At 33.6% G+C, this 16,226-nt stretch overlaps 1 protein-coding gene across 5 annotated transcripts; it reads left to right on the top strand.

Annotated features, from left to right (window-relative positions):
• The first annotated feature begins 1,716 nt into the window (after nucleotides 1-1,716).
• Nucleotides 1,717-9,302, top strand: LOC120349458 (probable serine/threonine-protein kinase DDB_G0282963). Of its 5 annotated transcripts, XM_039419645.1 has the most exons (3): nucleotides 1,718-2,535; nucleotides 2,647-2,670; nucleotides 2,785-9,302. In XM_039419645.1, exons 1-3 carry the CDS (start codon nucleotides 1,800-1,802, stop codon nucleotides 8,250-8,252), a joined length of 6,228 nt encoding a protein of 2,075 aa, XP_039275579.1. In that variant the 5' UTR covers nucleotides 1,718-1,799; the 3' UTR covers nucleotides 8,253-9,302. The 5 variants fall into 5 exon arrangements, with proteins under 5 accessions (XP_039275575.1, XP_039275579.1, XP_039275576.1 ...); XM_039419641.1 differs by having other exon boundaries at nucleotides 1,717-8,196; nucleotides 8,340-9,302; XM_039419642.1 differs by having other exon boundaries at nucleotides 1,718-6,337; nucleotides 6,398-9,302.
• The last annotated feature ends 6,924 nt before the right edge of the window (nucleotides 9,303-16,226 follow it).

The following is a 16,226-nucleotide window of genomic DNA, read 5'->3' on the forward strand; positions in this document are numbered from 1 at the left end:
TTCTAGTATAATAATTATAATAACTGATAGTTTGCGACACTTGAATTCAAATTTATTGATTATTTGGCAGTTTGTCTAGTATGTGATATGTAGCTCAATCACTTATTCAGTGTGCAGTTGGTCACTACAGTCTCATATACTTGTTCAGAGTTTATTTGAAATTTGAGATGAGTCTAGAGAATAAGAAGTGTTTAAAAATAGCGAATATTCCAATCAATTGGTTCCTATAACGTCAAAAAATCAGGTCTAATTATAATCAATAATAATAATTATTATTAATATGGCTATTATTCAATCTTCAACTGTTTATTGTTCCATGTTGAAAGAAATCAGCCCATTATTCTAAAATGAATCGATTTTTATTAATCAATTCAGAAGTCTCAAAATAAATCAATTAAATGGATTTTCTCTTTATGATATTTGGCTTGCATCCTTTAATTATTCAGAGTTGTAGAAAATTAGAGAAGTTGATAATTAAAATACAGGTGATCTTGAACTCTAATTCTAGTAGATTATTCATGTGAATCCGAAATTTTCCCTTCCTCTTTTTTATCAAACAATTCACTTGATTCATACAATTCTTTATTTATCCATACAATAAGTGTATCATCAAAATAATACTTATTTCTGTTTTTTAATCCTGCTCCCTTTTTTGGCTGTGAAATATATAGAGTCGACTGTGCTCAATAAACGGGTTCTTCACCAGACTTCAAACCCTTCCTACTATTACATAACACTAAAAAATGCTTTAAATAAAATTGGAATCAATAAATAGTATGAGAATTTATTCTTATAGGGGGCGTCTTGATAGTTTTTAATTGAAATAAATTATTATCCTTCAATTATATTTTTTGAAGACATGACTGGTTTCAATATACTTTGTTCTTTATTGATTCGTACAATAATTACATCATCAAAATGATAGGGAGAGAAAAAATAAGGTAACCTTGTGCTATTCCTCTCCCAAATGTAGATAAGATTACACAATACATAGTCTTAATAACTTATTATAGTCTTCATACTCTGTAATAAATTAATATTATGATCTAAAAATATAAATCAGGGCTACTCAATTTTTTATTTATGAAATAATTCCATAGTAGGTCTACTCTTTTAAAAACGTTTTAATATAAAATAGCAAATTAAAAAACAACCAGTTTTGGATTTATTTAAAAAACTTGAAAATGGAGTAATAAGCATCCGAAACTGGTTGTTTTTTAATTTGCTGTTTTATATTTAACAAGTATTTAAAAGGGTAGGCCTACTATGGAATTATTTTACAAATAAAAAATTAAGTAGCCCTGATTTATATTTTCAGATAATAATATTCATTACAGTATGAAGACTATATATTATTATTTTCTATATGGAAATAATTCCATAAAATAATAGACTATTTAATTTTAAACTATATGGTATTATTTTACAAATAAAATATTATTATATTTGAATAAAATATATATCATTTATTGGACATTACTGTCACTTTACTAATTTGTCACTGTTATTATGTTATGTTAATTATTATTTTACTACCTATTCAAAATTCTTTAACTGCTACATGGTTATTGCAAAATCACCTCCAATTTCTCCACTAATTACGCCAATTACTATTGCAGGATTACTATTGCTGGTATTATGTTATGTTAATTACCGTACTATTTTACTATTAAAAATTCTTCAACTGCTACATGGTTATTGCAAAATTAACTCCATTTGCTCCACTAATTACGCCAATTACTATTGCAGGATTCAAAGGTGGAGTGCTCCACAAAAGGTTGCAACTCTTCAAAAATGCAATGCATCCAGTGAGGACGTACACCTTCCCTGTGGAGGGAAAACATCATGGAGCTCGCAAAGGTTGTCATCCTCCTTGTCACGGCCATCATGGACACGATCACCATCAACATCATCATGGGTATCATCATCAACATCATCGTGTTTATAACCATCACCAAACCCATAATGGTCATCAACACAGCCAAGGACTTCATCACAAGCATGGACACCGTAAGTTTGCAAGAGCTATCTACCAAGACCCATACTACCACGTTAGTCCGCAATTGTTCTATCACAACAACAAACCATTTCATCATGGTGTCAGTCAGTATTATAGCCAAAAATTATCCCCTTACTGGTTCCCCAAGTACTATTACTCACCATACCAAATGAAACCGTTGATACCCACTTACAACTATCATTTGAAACCCTTGTACTATTACTTGAGAAACCCCCAAATTGTAGCACCCGTAGCCTGGATTCAGCCTCAGGAATATCACTTGTACCCTATCAATAACCAGGGATCATCAGAGAACTCATTGAGTGTTGAGGATCCTCCTTCCAACAATCAAGTAAATCATAATGTTCATGACTCAATATATGAGGAAACAGATGTGCCAAATGTACAGATTCAAGCAGAAAATGATCAAAGTGACGATACATTCTCTGTGAATGATAATCTTTTCACTGAGGTAACAAGTGCTGCCACAACTACTCTGGAAAATAAGGTTTATGACAACTTCAATAATAATGGAGATTCAAGTGACGATTCATTCTCTGTGAATGATAATCTTTTCACTGAGGTAACAAGTGCTGCCACAACTAATCTGGAAAATAAGCTTCATGACAACTTCAATAATAATGGAGATTCTACAAGCTATAACAACGTAGATCATACAACTCCTCAGTACACATCTTCAGTACACCTGGATAAAAACTATGAATCAACTCCTAGTGTTTGGATCACTGAATCACTTGAAAATTCTAATGATGACACTAATGCAGATCATACAACTCCTCAGTACAAACCATCATTGATTAACCTGGATAAAAACTATGGATCAACTCCTAGTGTTTGGATCACTGAATCGCTTGAAAATTCGAAAGATGACACTAATGCAGATCATACAACTCCTCAGTACAAACCATCATTGATAAACCTGATTGAAATCAATAAGTCTGAAACTCCCAGTGTTACAATTACTGAAACTTATGGAAATGTCAATCAGGAAACCACTACACTCAATGATCTAGATAGAATCTACACCACCAAATCTGATGACAGCTTCAATTCTGGAGTACCTGATAGTTTGATGACTTCTACACCAATCTATGTTGAGAAAGACATTGAAAACGCCCGCAGTACAACTTATGAACCTTCTGGAAATTTCCATCAAGAAACCACTACACTCAATAATCTAGATAGAATCTACACCACCAAATCTGATGACAGCTTCAATTCTGGAGTACCTGATAGTTTGAGGACTTCTACACCAAGCGATGTTGAGAAAGACATTGAAAACGCCCGCAGTACAACTTATGAACATTCTGGAAATTTCAATCAAGAAACCACTACACTCAGTGATCGAGATAGAATCTACACCACCAAATCTGATGACAGCTTCAATTCTGGAGTACCTGATAGTTTGAGGACTTCTACACCAAGCGATGTTGAGAAAGACATTGGAAACGCCCGCAGTACAACGTATGAACCTTCTGGAAATTTCAATCAAGAAACCACTACACTCAGTGATCTAGATAGAATCCTCACCACCAAATCTGATGACAGTTTCAATTCTGGAGTACCTGATAGTTTGAGGACTTCTACACCAAGCGATGTTGAGAAAGACATTGAAAACGCCCGCAGTACAACGTATGAACCGATTCCAATAACGGACTCTCTAGAGCACAAAGTGACAATTGGTGACGAACCAAGTTTGAAAGTGCAGACTGTGGCGACCTATTCACCTCTAGAAATAATTCATGAACAGACAACACAGAATTTGCCAGGACGTGATCAAGTAGTGGATTTGGAAGATAGTTTGAGTTTAACCACTGGAGCTGATGATAACAATTCAGATGGAGGTGTTAAGTATGGAGGAACAACTATTCCTGATCTGTTGAGGACCAAGTTGGATGATTATCAAACAAGCACTACTAGAAGTTATTATGATGTCACATCTACTGGATTATCTAGTGATAAAAATGGGGTGGAACTACCAAATCATGATCCAATTTTTACAACCACTGAGAGTTTCAAGAATGATGTTGCAGGAGAGTATGAGAAATTACAAACAACACCCACCAATTTCCATGAACAGAGCAGGCCTACCACAGTAGAAAAATCTTCTCATCTCAGTCATGAAACTTCTACATTTTCTCCAGAACCCTTTGATCGATACTACACAACAACCGAGAAACCTAGAGAATATGAAGGGTTGACAAACTTGCCAACAACTTCACAAAATCGTTTTGGAGAATCCACCACAGTCAGTTCAAGTTTAGATGCTGCAGCTTATACTCTGACTTTGGATGAAGAAGTGATGCTATTTGAAGATTTTATTAAAGCTTTCATGGAAGATGAAACTGCTCCACCTCAGATCGATTTTTCTTCTGAAGCTGTAAAGTCGGGAACAGGAATTGAAATTGATGTGGGAACAACAGTAAGCGCAATTGGTGGAGATGATATCAAATCTTTTGTTGAGGAATCAAGTACATCAGACAACTGGAAGACAGTAACTACATTTCCAGCATACACTTCTATGACAGATTCCGGATTGAATCCTGATTACAATAACTACAGAGGTCTGAAGGAGGAAATTCAGAGTGAAAGATCAACTGTCCCTTCTGATTACCAAGATCTGGAGGGGGAAATACAGAGTGAAAAATCATCTGTGACTCTTGATTTGATTGAAACTACCATGTCAACACCAATTACAAGGGCATTGAATGAGGAGAAATATTTGGAAAAAGATACAGTCCTAGTCACATCATCACCAAAACCTATAATTTCTGATGGAGATTATAGAGAAGATCAAACTGAGAATTCCAACACAATTGCGCCAACTTCTGCAACATCAAATTTCACAGATTTTACTATAACAGGTTCAGAATTGGTTCCTGGTAACAATAACTACAGAGGTCTGGAGGAGGAATTTCAGAATGGAAGATCAACTGTCACCTCCGATTACGAAGATCTGGAGGGGGAAATTCGAAGTGAAAAATCATCTGTGACTCCATATTTGTTGGAAACTACTATGTCAACACCAATAACAAGGTCATTGAATGAGGAGAAATATTTGGAAAAAGATACAGTCCTAGTCACATCATCACCAAAACCTACAAATTCTGATGGAGATTTTAGAGAAGTTCAAACTGAGAATTCCAAGACAACTGAGCTAACTTCTGCAACATCACTGTTCACAGATTTCACTGAAGCTAGCGGGAACGAATTTCCAAAATTGGAAGCTCAATCCACGACTCCTTACGCAGGATCATCAATTTTCACAGATTCCACTGAAAACTCAAACGTGTGGTTATCAGGTTTCAAATTTGAATCGAACTCAGTTCAGACTACACCGTTGTCAGTGCATTATGATTCCACTGGAAACCACCTACTCTCAACACCAGATAGCTTGAAAATTGAGAGTCCAGATTTTTCAACTGTTAACACCGATTTTGACAAGTTTTCCAGTGATAATCTGAGAGATGAAATATTGATGAGTACCACCGGAAATACAGTTAGTGACTATAGATTCAAGTCAGGAGAGACAACGACAGATTCAAACTGGAACATGGAGGAAAGTATTGAATTCAAAGATGAGAAGAGTAGTACATCAAAAGTGAGTGAGAAAGAATTTTTGGAGAACAGAGAGCAAATATCAGTTACCGAAGCTTGGAATGAGAAAATCTCATTTACTACAATTGGAACCACAACGATGAACACTCCTGCTTCAGATACTGTAGAAAAAGAAATAGAATTAAAAGATTTAGTAGAAAAAGAAGTTTCTACACAGAAAATAGAAGAATCTGAGAAGCTGAATGATTTGGATGATAGTATTACAACTGAGAATAATGTATCAATTCATGGAGACTCCAGTAATGATTTAGAAAAGTTTTCAAAAGACCAGAATCATTCAAATTTTGTAACTTCAAAGACTGACCCTATTGATGACTCTAATGTATTTGAACAAGTTGAAACCACAACAATTCATCAAGGGAACAAGATGGAACAGGAAAAGGATTTCGAAAATATGGAGATTGGAAGTATTGATAAATTTTATGGAACAACAACCCCAACTCTGGAAATTTTGGTTTCACCTACTGTAGAAGATGGAGAGATATATAGAAATACCAAAATTCAAAGTGTTAGAAATTCTGCTACCACGTTTGAACCTCTTGGAGATATTAAGAACGGAGGAGACTTTGTAGATACAACTGAGTCATCTTATACTAAATTGGATACAACTGAGTCATCTTATACTAAATTGGATACAACTGAGTCATCTCATGCTAAATCGAATACAACTGAATCATCTTATGATAAATCAGATACAACCGAGTCATCTCATGCTAAATCGAATACAACTGAATCATCCTATGATAAATCAGATACAACTAAGTCATCTTATGATGTTGGAAAATTATCGTATTCAACCAATGAAAATCCTAACACTGAGACACCTGAATATTTTCATGAAAATTTACCTGGTGAGACCAAAAATGTGATAATTGATGCTCCAGTTCCATCAGACATCCAATATCCAGAAGTAACTAATGCAAATCTTTTGAATGACACGACTAGTCTATTGAAAACAGTCACATATGATCAGAGCACGATCCAACCTATCGAGTTACAAACTCAATACCCTACCGCCCAACTGGATACCGGTAGAGATGAATTAGATAAAATTTCAGGAGAAGAATCATGGGTTGATGAGAATAATGCTGATTACGATGACTTATCAGGTTTGGAATTATCAACTGAGGTGAATTTAAATACAAGAACGAATGTAAGTAGTGATGAGCTTGAAGTGCAAGGTGAACTATTGAATGAGAATAACGGAAATGAAGCAGAAAAGGAAGAATCAAAACTGAACGAGTTGAATCGAAATCAAAATATCAGTCAAGAAGAGAAAATCGATCTGCAGAATACCTCACAGAATAATAATAGTTTAATAATTGAGAAAAATATCGATGAGACGACTATATCAAGTGAAGCTGAAACTGGACTCAACGCTTATTCATCTAATCAAGAGACGATTGAAAGGGTGGACGATGAAAACGCATTTGGACAGGCTCATTTGAAAGACACTGTTGATGAACATGATACAAGCAAAGTGATAAATGAAACACAGAGAGAAACAGATGGTGTGATGAGAGTATATGATGAGCTTGACTCTAGTTTTCCAAACTCAGAAACTGCTCAACAAAATGATGAATTCCACAATAAAACTGAAGCAGTTGAAGGAAAAACAAATGTATCAGAAGGATCAACACCTGTTACTGAGGTGGGGTTGGATAGTGGAGAAGGAACTACAGAGGTTTCCCCTTTGAAGCAACTTCATGAAACTCTTTTCACTAAAAGTTTTGAGGAGGGCGTAGGCCCTCCTCAAACGGTTGTTTCAACGGTTCCTTCAACGGTTGGTTCAACAGTTGAAAACGATACAATAGACGAAACTGACAACGTTGAAAGTTCAACCAGGACTCATCTGAGTGATTTCACTGAAATGGAAAGTAGTGGTTATGAAAATAAGGGTGGAGAAACAGTGCCTCCCAATTCAAATTCTGGAAATGACGACGGTCCTTTTCACGTGGATTTACTTAATATCAATGCAACAGCCCATGAAAATAACTCAGAAACAAAGTTGACTAACAAAACATCTGTGATTGAGGAAGTAACTTACTACAACATTGAAAATCTGGGGGATAATTCGCATCGTGATGAACTTTTTGTTACAGTTAATGATGATGAGATGAATAGAACAGGCTTCCAATCAGAAGGTGATTCGATTGATATCAATGGTGATGATTTAACCGATAATTATGAGCTGACACGTTCAATCAGGTATGAATACAACCCATACTTTATCATTTCCAATAGTGATTTGAATTTTAGAGAACCGGACTCGAATAATATGAATTATGAGAACGATCACTCAGCAATACCAAGATATATTGTCAAACGAGATGTTATGAAAACCAAAGAGAGGAAAGTTCCTGAGGATTTTATTGATGACAAGAGAGAAATGAGCAGGATAGCTTCACCCAGGATCTTGGAATCAAGTTATCAAGCTGAGGAAGGGTATTCTGAAGAGGAGGAATACAGAGATTACAGTGATTATGGGACAGTGAGCAATGCAAGTCCTTTGAGCTTGAAGGAGAGCGAAGAAGACGAAGAAGAAGATAATTTGACAAATGATTTTGGGCCATCTATCAAAGAGCTCATAGCTTATCGACGAAATAAACAATGAATACCAAATGAATACAATGAATACCAAATGAATACAATGAATGCCAAATGAATATCAATACAACAATAATAATGGATAATTTGACAAATGATTTTGGGCCATCTATCAAAGAGCTCATAGCTTATCGACGAAATAAACAATGAATACCAAATGAATACAATGAATACCAAATGAATACAATGAATGCCAAATGAATATCAATACAACAATAATAATGGATAATTTGACAAATGATTTTGGGCCATCTATCAAAGAGCTCATAGCTTATCGACGAAATAAACAATGAATACCAAATGAATACCAATGAATGAATACCAATACAGCAATACCAATGAATATCGACGAATAACAATGAGACTACCAAATTCTACTTTAAAAGCTTTCTCTAATAATTTTTGAATAAAAAAATTTTTTTTTGATCGTAAGTTACTTTATTAATGTAATTTTTAAGCAACAGTAGTTGCCAGTTTTAAGCACTGACATACCGTACTGTATTTGATACTGCAACTCGAATATAGATTATACAGTTTATAAAAAGAGATTGTAAGATGCAATTATGAAATTGATAATTTCCATGCCTAATGTTAATTTTATAACGGGACCACTTATGGCACAGTAGTTGCCACTTTTAAGCACTGACATACCGTACTGTATTTGATACTGCATAACTCAAATGCAGATTATACAGTTTATGAAAAGAGATTGTAAGATGCAGTTGATCATTTTCATGCCTAATATTAATTTTATAACGGGACCAATTATGTATTTAAAAATACAAAGTGATACCATTAAGTGATAATATGTAAGACAAAGTTATCAAGAACTTCTACTATTGGAGGAAGAGAAAATTAATTTGGATTTGTAATTTTGTTTTTTCCCCCAAGTAAAAACTTGAAAATAATGTTGAACATTCTTATTGAAATAAGATCAAACAGTAGAAATAGCAAATTTTCTACATACCTCATGAAGAACCTTGTTATGCTTGTATTTTATCTATTTTATTTTTTTGAAGAATTCTTTGATTATGACATTTGCAATACTAGACCTAATTATTAGTAAACCTTCAAATCTGATATAAATGTTTATGCAATCACATTATTTACAATAGAAATTCTATTAGTAAGTTTCTTCTCAATTAGAATAAGTATATTTTAAGTCAAAAAGATTCCTTTCTCCATTTATTATAACTCTTATATTATGTAAAATGTCATTTTTAGTTATTAGTAAGTTAGTATTTATTACAATGTGATTCATTTTTCACAGTATGTAAATATTTTTTAATATGTATCATATTAATATCTATTAAATATAATAAAATCAAATTGCAAAAAAAATATCTTATTTATTCATTTATAATGATACTACCCAACTTCTGTTTGAAAAAATTTATCGAATTTTCCACTCAAAATTTTATTCAATAACAAAATTTATTGTCTTCATGCACGTTTCTAAAAATTTTGAAAAAATTTATCGAATTTTCCACTCAAAATTTTATTCAATAACAAAATTTATTGTCTTCATGCACGTTTCTAAAGCTGCGTTTACACCAAAGCTATTAACAAAATGTTTATTTTTCCGTCCTTGTAGATTTTATTAGATTAAACGAAGCTTGACAAACACATATGCACATCATGTGAATGATAAGTTGTGTTCAATCTAATAGAATCTTTAAGGACGGAAAAATAAACATTTTGTTAATAACTTTGGTGTAAACGCAGCATAAGCGTTTCTGATTTGAGTGTGGTGGAGCAGACTTCATTTATATTATAAAGAAATTTACAACACTTTGATGGATGAGACGATAAAAGTTAAGTAACTATCAAGTACAATATCTTCACGTAACATAGTATTATGATGGGTATTGTTAATATTAATGTGTAGCCTATATAACAATTTTTGCTTGCGTTTAAAAATGTATCCAATGATGGGTTGCCCTACAGTACCTAACTATATAACTATATCAGTCTTTTTTCTTTAGGGCTTCTTTTAATATAAATAAAAATATAAATCTTAGTACCCTTTTAAATTATTTTGCCACAACATGTAAATTATTTCAACTATAAAATGGCATTAATGTCCGAAACATGTGACAAAATAATTTAAAATGGTACTGAATTTCATATTTTTATTTGAAAAATAGAATTATAGTACCCTTTTAAAATTCTATTATAAATACAAGAAAGTAGCCCTGAATTCATTTAAATAAATATTTATTTAAACTATATCAGTCTTTGATTTACGTAGGTTGCCATACGTAAAGCCCATGCCACACTTATCATGCAGCTTTCCGATCCCACTCCGATCCGATCACATATGATCAGTGATGACAAATGTCTGAGATGGTGCATGCCACACATGTCAGTCATGTGTTCTGGCCCAACACCACCCCTCCACCACGCAGAAATATCGGACATGATTAGATTCAAACTGCTGCATGATAAGTGTAACCAGGGCTATAGTGGCTCATTTCAAAATTGTTAGATTAATTACTTAAAACTACCAGAATAATAATATTATTATATTGATAAGTATAAAGGTGTTAAGTCAGTTTTTATTATTTTTCAAGAGAGCAAAAACGAAGTTCAAAAAATTCTGTATGAAATTTATGAATCCGATTATATTAAGCGAGCAATTTCTGTATATCTGTTTATATTTTTATATCTGGTTATTTATGTTCAACGGATCTCGAAAACGACTTCGAACTGAAAACAGCTGACAGCAGTTATCCTATACTATAAAACGAGCAATTTCTGTTAATATGTTTAAATGTTTATATATCTGTATTTGACCGGATCTCGAAAACGGCTCTAATGATTTTCACGAAATTTGCAACATAGTAAGTTTATGATATAAAAATCAAATGCACTAGGTCTCATCCTTGGGGAAAACTCGCTGAACGACATTGCAAGAATAATTCATCCTTGATTGAAACAGCTGAGACTTTCGTCGTCTGTGGATAGTAGAAAGTGAGCGAGTGATTCTGTGGAAAATTAAAATATCGCATCCCTGAAATTCATAAGATGACGTATAGCCAGCTGTAAAAATAATATAAACACGGTTTAGAGAATTGTGTTCTGTTTATAAATAAATAAAAATAACGAGCAAAGCTCGGTGCCCCGATATTTAAGAATATTAATATTAGAACACTAATCATTGCTCTACATCAGTGGTCGCCAAACAGTCGATCAGCTCGTGGGGTAGTTTTTGGTAGCTCGCAGATAAGATTGGGTTGTCAACCATGCATTGAGAAACATGACTACAAAATTTTTCATTTCTCACAGATATAAGAATGTTTATTTCGCCAAAATTACATAGTTACAAAACATGAATGATACATACAAAATGCATAATAAAAATGTAAATTATAATAGATCTAAATGATTTGGCTGAGAAGTTGAATGATTTGAATTTGCAGCTTCAAGGGAAAGATAAGGACATCGGTGGAATGATTTGAACTGTAAAATCGTTTTCCAAGGAGCTTGAGATGTGGGAAAAGAATATCGTTCAGTTTGAATATAAACACTTTTCCAGTCTGAAGAAAATCAATGACGAGAAAAATCCTCCACAGCACCTCAGCAATAACCAAGAATACGTTACAATTCAGACTTGAGACAACAGTTTGATCAACGATTTCAAGATTTTAAAAGCATACCGAATATGGCACAATTCTTCAACTCTCCTTTTGTAGAGATCGATGCAGAAGATTTTGCAGCTTGTTGTAAAACATTTTGGTGGAGATCAGGCTTCAGTTGAAATGGAATTTGTGGAATTTTGAAAATGATCTTGTCTCTCAGATCACTTCCCACAACTGGACATATTCGGTCTCAAGTCCCCAAAGAAAAATATCCAATTATTATTCTAGTTGCATTGAGGTTAAAAGTTATGATCAGCTCTACCTACTTGTGTGAATAATCTTTTTCAAGTATGAAATTCATAAAAAATCTATATTAGGATCATTTTTTGGAGAACTGCATCAGAATGGCGGCTACAACGTTCACTCCAAACATCAAGAAAATACTTGATGGCCAAAAAGAGTTCCACTGCTCTCATTGAAATGTACGGTACATTTCAACTTTTGTTATACTTTTTGCTATGAGATAAGTAGATTTCAACACTAGAAATGTATCTTTATAGGCAATAAAATATACTTTATTCATTCTAATATTCCTTGATAGCTCACTAGAAGATTTATAAATGCTATTCTAGCTCACAGGCTCATACGTTTGGCGACCAATGCTCTACATATTTTTTTACATGTTTACTGTGTCCAATAATATGGTTTCTCACATATTGACATTTTATACAGGTGTGTACGACTTAAATCCTTTGTATCAAAGTATTTATGACTTAACACTTTTTGATCTTGTTTGTATCATTTATATCAATACCCTAATTAATTTTGTGTCGCGTCTTGAAGGTGATAAGTTCACTTGCATCATTTATATTAATATTTATTAAATTCCATTTCTCATCTTGAAAGTAAAGTTATAAGTTGACTTGTATCATTTTTATCACCTGTAAGATTCAATTCCACCTCTTAAAGGTTATAATGAGTTGATTACAGGTGTTCTAATTGACATATTTTATCTTAATTATGGAAATTCATTATGAAATTATTGAAAAATATAATTGATATAATTTATATCAAACATGAAAGATTTTATTCAAAAATGCATCCATTCTACCATGGGAATAATTCTAAAACAATACCACATAGACTTAAACTATTTACACCAAAAAAGAGCAAATTTTTTTTGAAAAAGAAAGAGTATATAGAAAAGTCAAAATCGACATTTTGTGACTTAACCCTTTTTACTTATCAATACAGTATTTTAATGATATTTATTCATAAGAAATGCTGACTGTTTGAATGGAATCGGACTATAGATCATTTGCCGGATCAGCCTAATATTATAAAAGGTTTGATAAGTTGATTCAAGGTGGTTGATACTATAGAGAAAAAATAACGTAAGAGACTATCCCATGGTATAGGACGTTTATGTCGCAACTTTTACTGTTATCTCAAGCCGATATTCCACGTATTTTTCTACTGTGAAGCTATGTGACGCTGGTAGTCTCTCATATTGTACCATTCATACACTCTCATCCGGCCAAAACAGATAATAATCGTCAGTAATCGGCTTTAGATAACAGTAAAAGTTGCGACATAAACGCCCTATACCATGGGATATCTATTTACGTCACTTTTTCTCTATGTTGATACCGAATGATGCAACCATGGATAAGAGATAGCAAAGATCTTATTTTCTCTATGGTGCAACTCAGCAAACTGCATATAGTGAGGTCCACGTTATAGTGGCAGTGTTAGATTAGCAATGGTATTGCTATCCTTGTCTATCATAACAAAGCGGATATCGCTATCTCTTTCTCGCTTTGCTCTGTTGCCAGATCGTCTTTTAAAAATGTAGAATTGATAATTAATTAACAAAATACTTCATCTTAATTATTATGAAAATGCATTATGAAATTATTGAAAAATATAATTTCTTGCTTAATAAAATGTAATTGATTATTTTAAAGAAGAATCATATTATATTAAGCGAGCAATTTCTGTATTTATATATCTGGTTATTTTTATATCTGTTTTTTTATGTTTAACGGTCTCGAAAACGGCTCAAACGATTTTCACGAAATTTGGAACATAGTAGGTTTATGATATAAAGATTCGATTGCACTAGGTCTCATCCTTGAGAAAACTCGCTGAACGACATTAAAAGGATAATTCATCCTTGGCTGAAACAGCTGTGGATAGTGAGTATGTGAAAAAAGTAAAAAGTGAGTATGTGAAAAATCAAAATATCGCATCCCCGAAATTCAAAAGATGACGTATAGCCAGCTGTGAAATATAAACACGATCATTTCAGAGAATTGTGTTCTGTTTATCAATAAATGAAAATCTGGTGTGGCGCACTCACACAGCTTTCCTTGCCGTTATGAAAATTGATCACCTGACGCTAGTGTTCCCGCGCATCTCAAGTCTACTATTCAAAGATTTGAGCCAGCTGGTGACAGGGCAATAATGCTGGAGACACACATGAGGTCTGCTAGGCCTATCTCTTCATAGTGAATGATTTAATAGAATCAACAATAATTTGCAATTGAATAATCACATTTTCTCGAATTTAAAGCTTATTTTCAATTTTAGGTGAAAATGTTACTGAACATTAATTGTAGAGATTTTCATGCTCAATCTACTCCACTTGATTTTTTTCGTTTCAATTGTATCTGAAGCCTGATAATTGGGAATCTATCTGCATTTATGGGGCGAAGCTCCTGAAATTTTTACAGATATGGGACTTGTGGCAGTTGATAGAGCTTATTGATGACTATTTTAGGTATGAATTTGATCAAAATCGTTGGAGCCGTTTCCGAGAAAATCACGAAAAACCCTGTTTTTGACAACATTGTCGCCATTTTAGCCGCCATTTTGAATTGCATTTGATCGAAATGGTTCGTGTCGGATCCTTATAGTGAAAGGACCTTAACTTCCAAATTTCAAGTCATTCCGTAATTGGGAGATGAGATATCGTGTACACAGACGCACATACACTCATACACACACACACACACAACACACACACACACACACACACACACACACAACACACACACACACACACATACAGACCAATACCCAAAAACCAGTTTTTGGACTCAGGGGACCTTGAAACGTATAGCAATTTAGAAATTGGGGTACCTTAATTTTTTTCGGAAAGCAATACTTTCCTTACCTATGGTAATAGGGCAAGGAAAGTAAAAATAACGAGCGAAGCTCGGTGCCCCGATTATTTTAAAGAAGAATGAACAGTTAATATTACATCAATAAACCTGTATCGGCCACCGTCTATAGAAGGCATTGACAAGACAGAGGATCGGCAACATTGTTCTCCTATCTTTCTCTACTGCCATTATAACGTGGACCTCACTATAGCAGTAGGCTGAATTGAGCAACCTGCTTCTGCTTCTGTGAGAACTCATGTTGCAGAACTCAACGAGAACCCACACATCATTTTTGTGCAGAAGATGAAAATAAATGTTCTATAAACAATAGGGTTTGAGATACATCTATAATATAATAAAGGAAAGAGTTGGTTTATGTTTATCCTGTACTAATTAGATTGGATTGATCTTGATAGAGGTTCAAGTTCAAAAACTGAAATTTATGCCACCTTAATTTGAAAGAGTGAGACCCAGTTGCACAAAACCCGGTTAAATTTTAATCGTGATTAATTTCACGAGAACCAATCAGAGAAGGCTATTTTGAAAAAAGGCTTCTCTAATAAATGGTTCCCGTAAAATTAATCACGATTAAAATTTAGTCGACTTTTGTGCAACCGGAACTAAGACATTGATGCTGTCAATACTACTTTATTGACCTAATCAATGTCCCACACTTGGTTGCACAAAAGCCTGTTAAAAAATTTTAATCACGATTAAATGTCACAAGAGCCAATCAGAGAGCCCTCTTCTCAGAAAAACCTACTCGTGGAATTTAATAATGATTAAAATTTAACAAGCTTTTGTGCAACCGGACCTTATTGTTTCAAGTATGAAGAAATTCCATAACAGTTCTTATCATAAAATCAAATTACCTTATTTCCTTTATTATTATCATTTATTTATTTATCATTTATTATTATTATTACATTATTACCTTTTCTTATCAAATTACATTGAAAGTGTAGGCCTACTTTTGTGACAATTTCGGATCTCCATTGATAGTAAGAAGTGCTGGATATTACAAAACGTATCAACCATTCTATCTAGATCTGATTTTTTCAGTCAGATACCAAGTGTGATGGTCGTACTGGAGCGAGGGGGCAGTGACATTAGCGCAGGCAGGAGTTTATTTCTGAAGAAGGTTATAGCTCCTGTCAGAGACACAGCTCACAGCTGCCGTTTTTGTGACCCCCAGTCGTCAGTCGCACACACTCACACACACATTCACTTGCC

This window comes from Nilaparvata lugens, chromosome 1 (genome assembly GCF_014356525.2).
Source record: "Nilaparvata lugens isolate BPH chromosome 1, ASM1435652v1, whole genome shotgun sequence".
Classification (NCBI taxonomy): domain Eukaryota; kingdom Metazoa; phylum Arthropoda; class Insecta; order Hemiptera; family Delphacidae; genus Nilaparvata; species Nilaparvata lugens.

Excerpts from the sequence above, each read along its gene's own strand:
- LOC120349458 (XM_039419641.1), top strand. The coding sequence starts at position 1,800 with ATGCATCCAGTGAGGACGTACACCTTCCCTGTGGAGGGAAAACATCAT. Across the intron at positions 8,197-8,339 it reads AGAAGAAGATAATTTGACAA|ATGATTTTGGGCCATCTATC; the intron begins ATGATTTTGGGC and ends ATAATTTGACAA.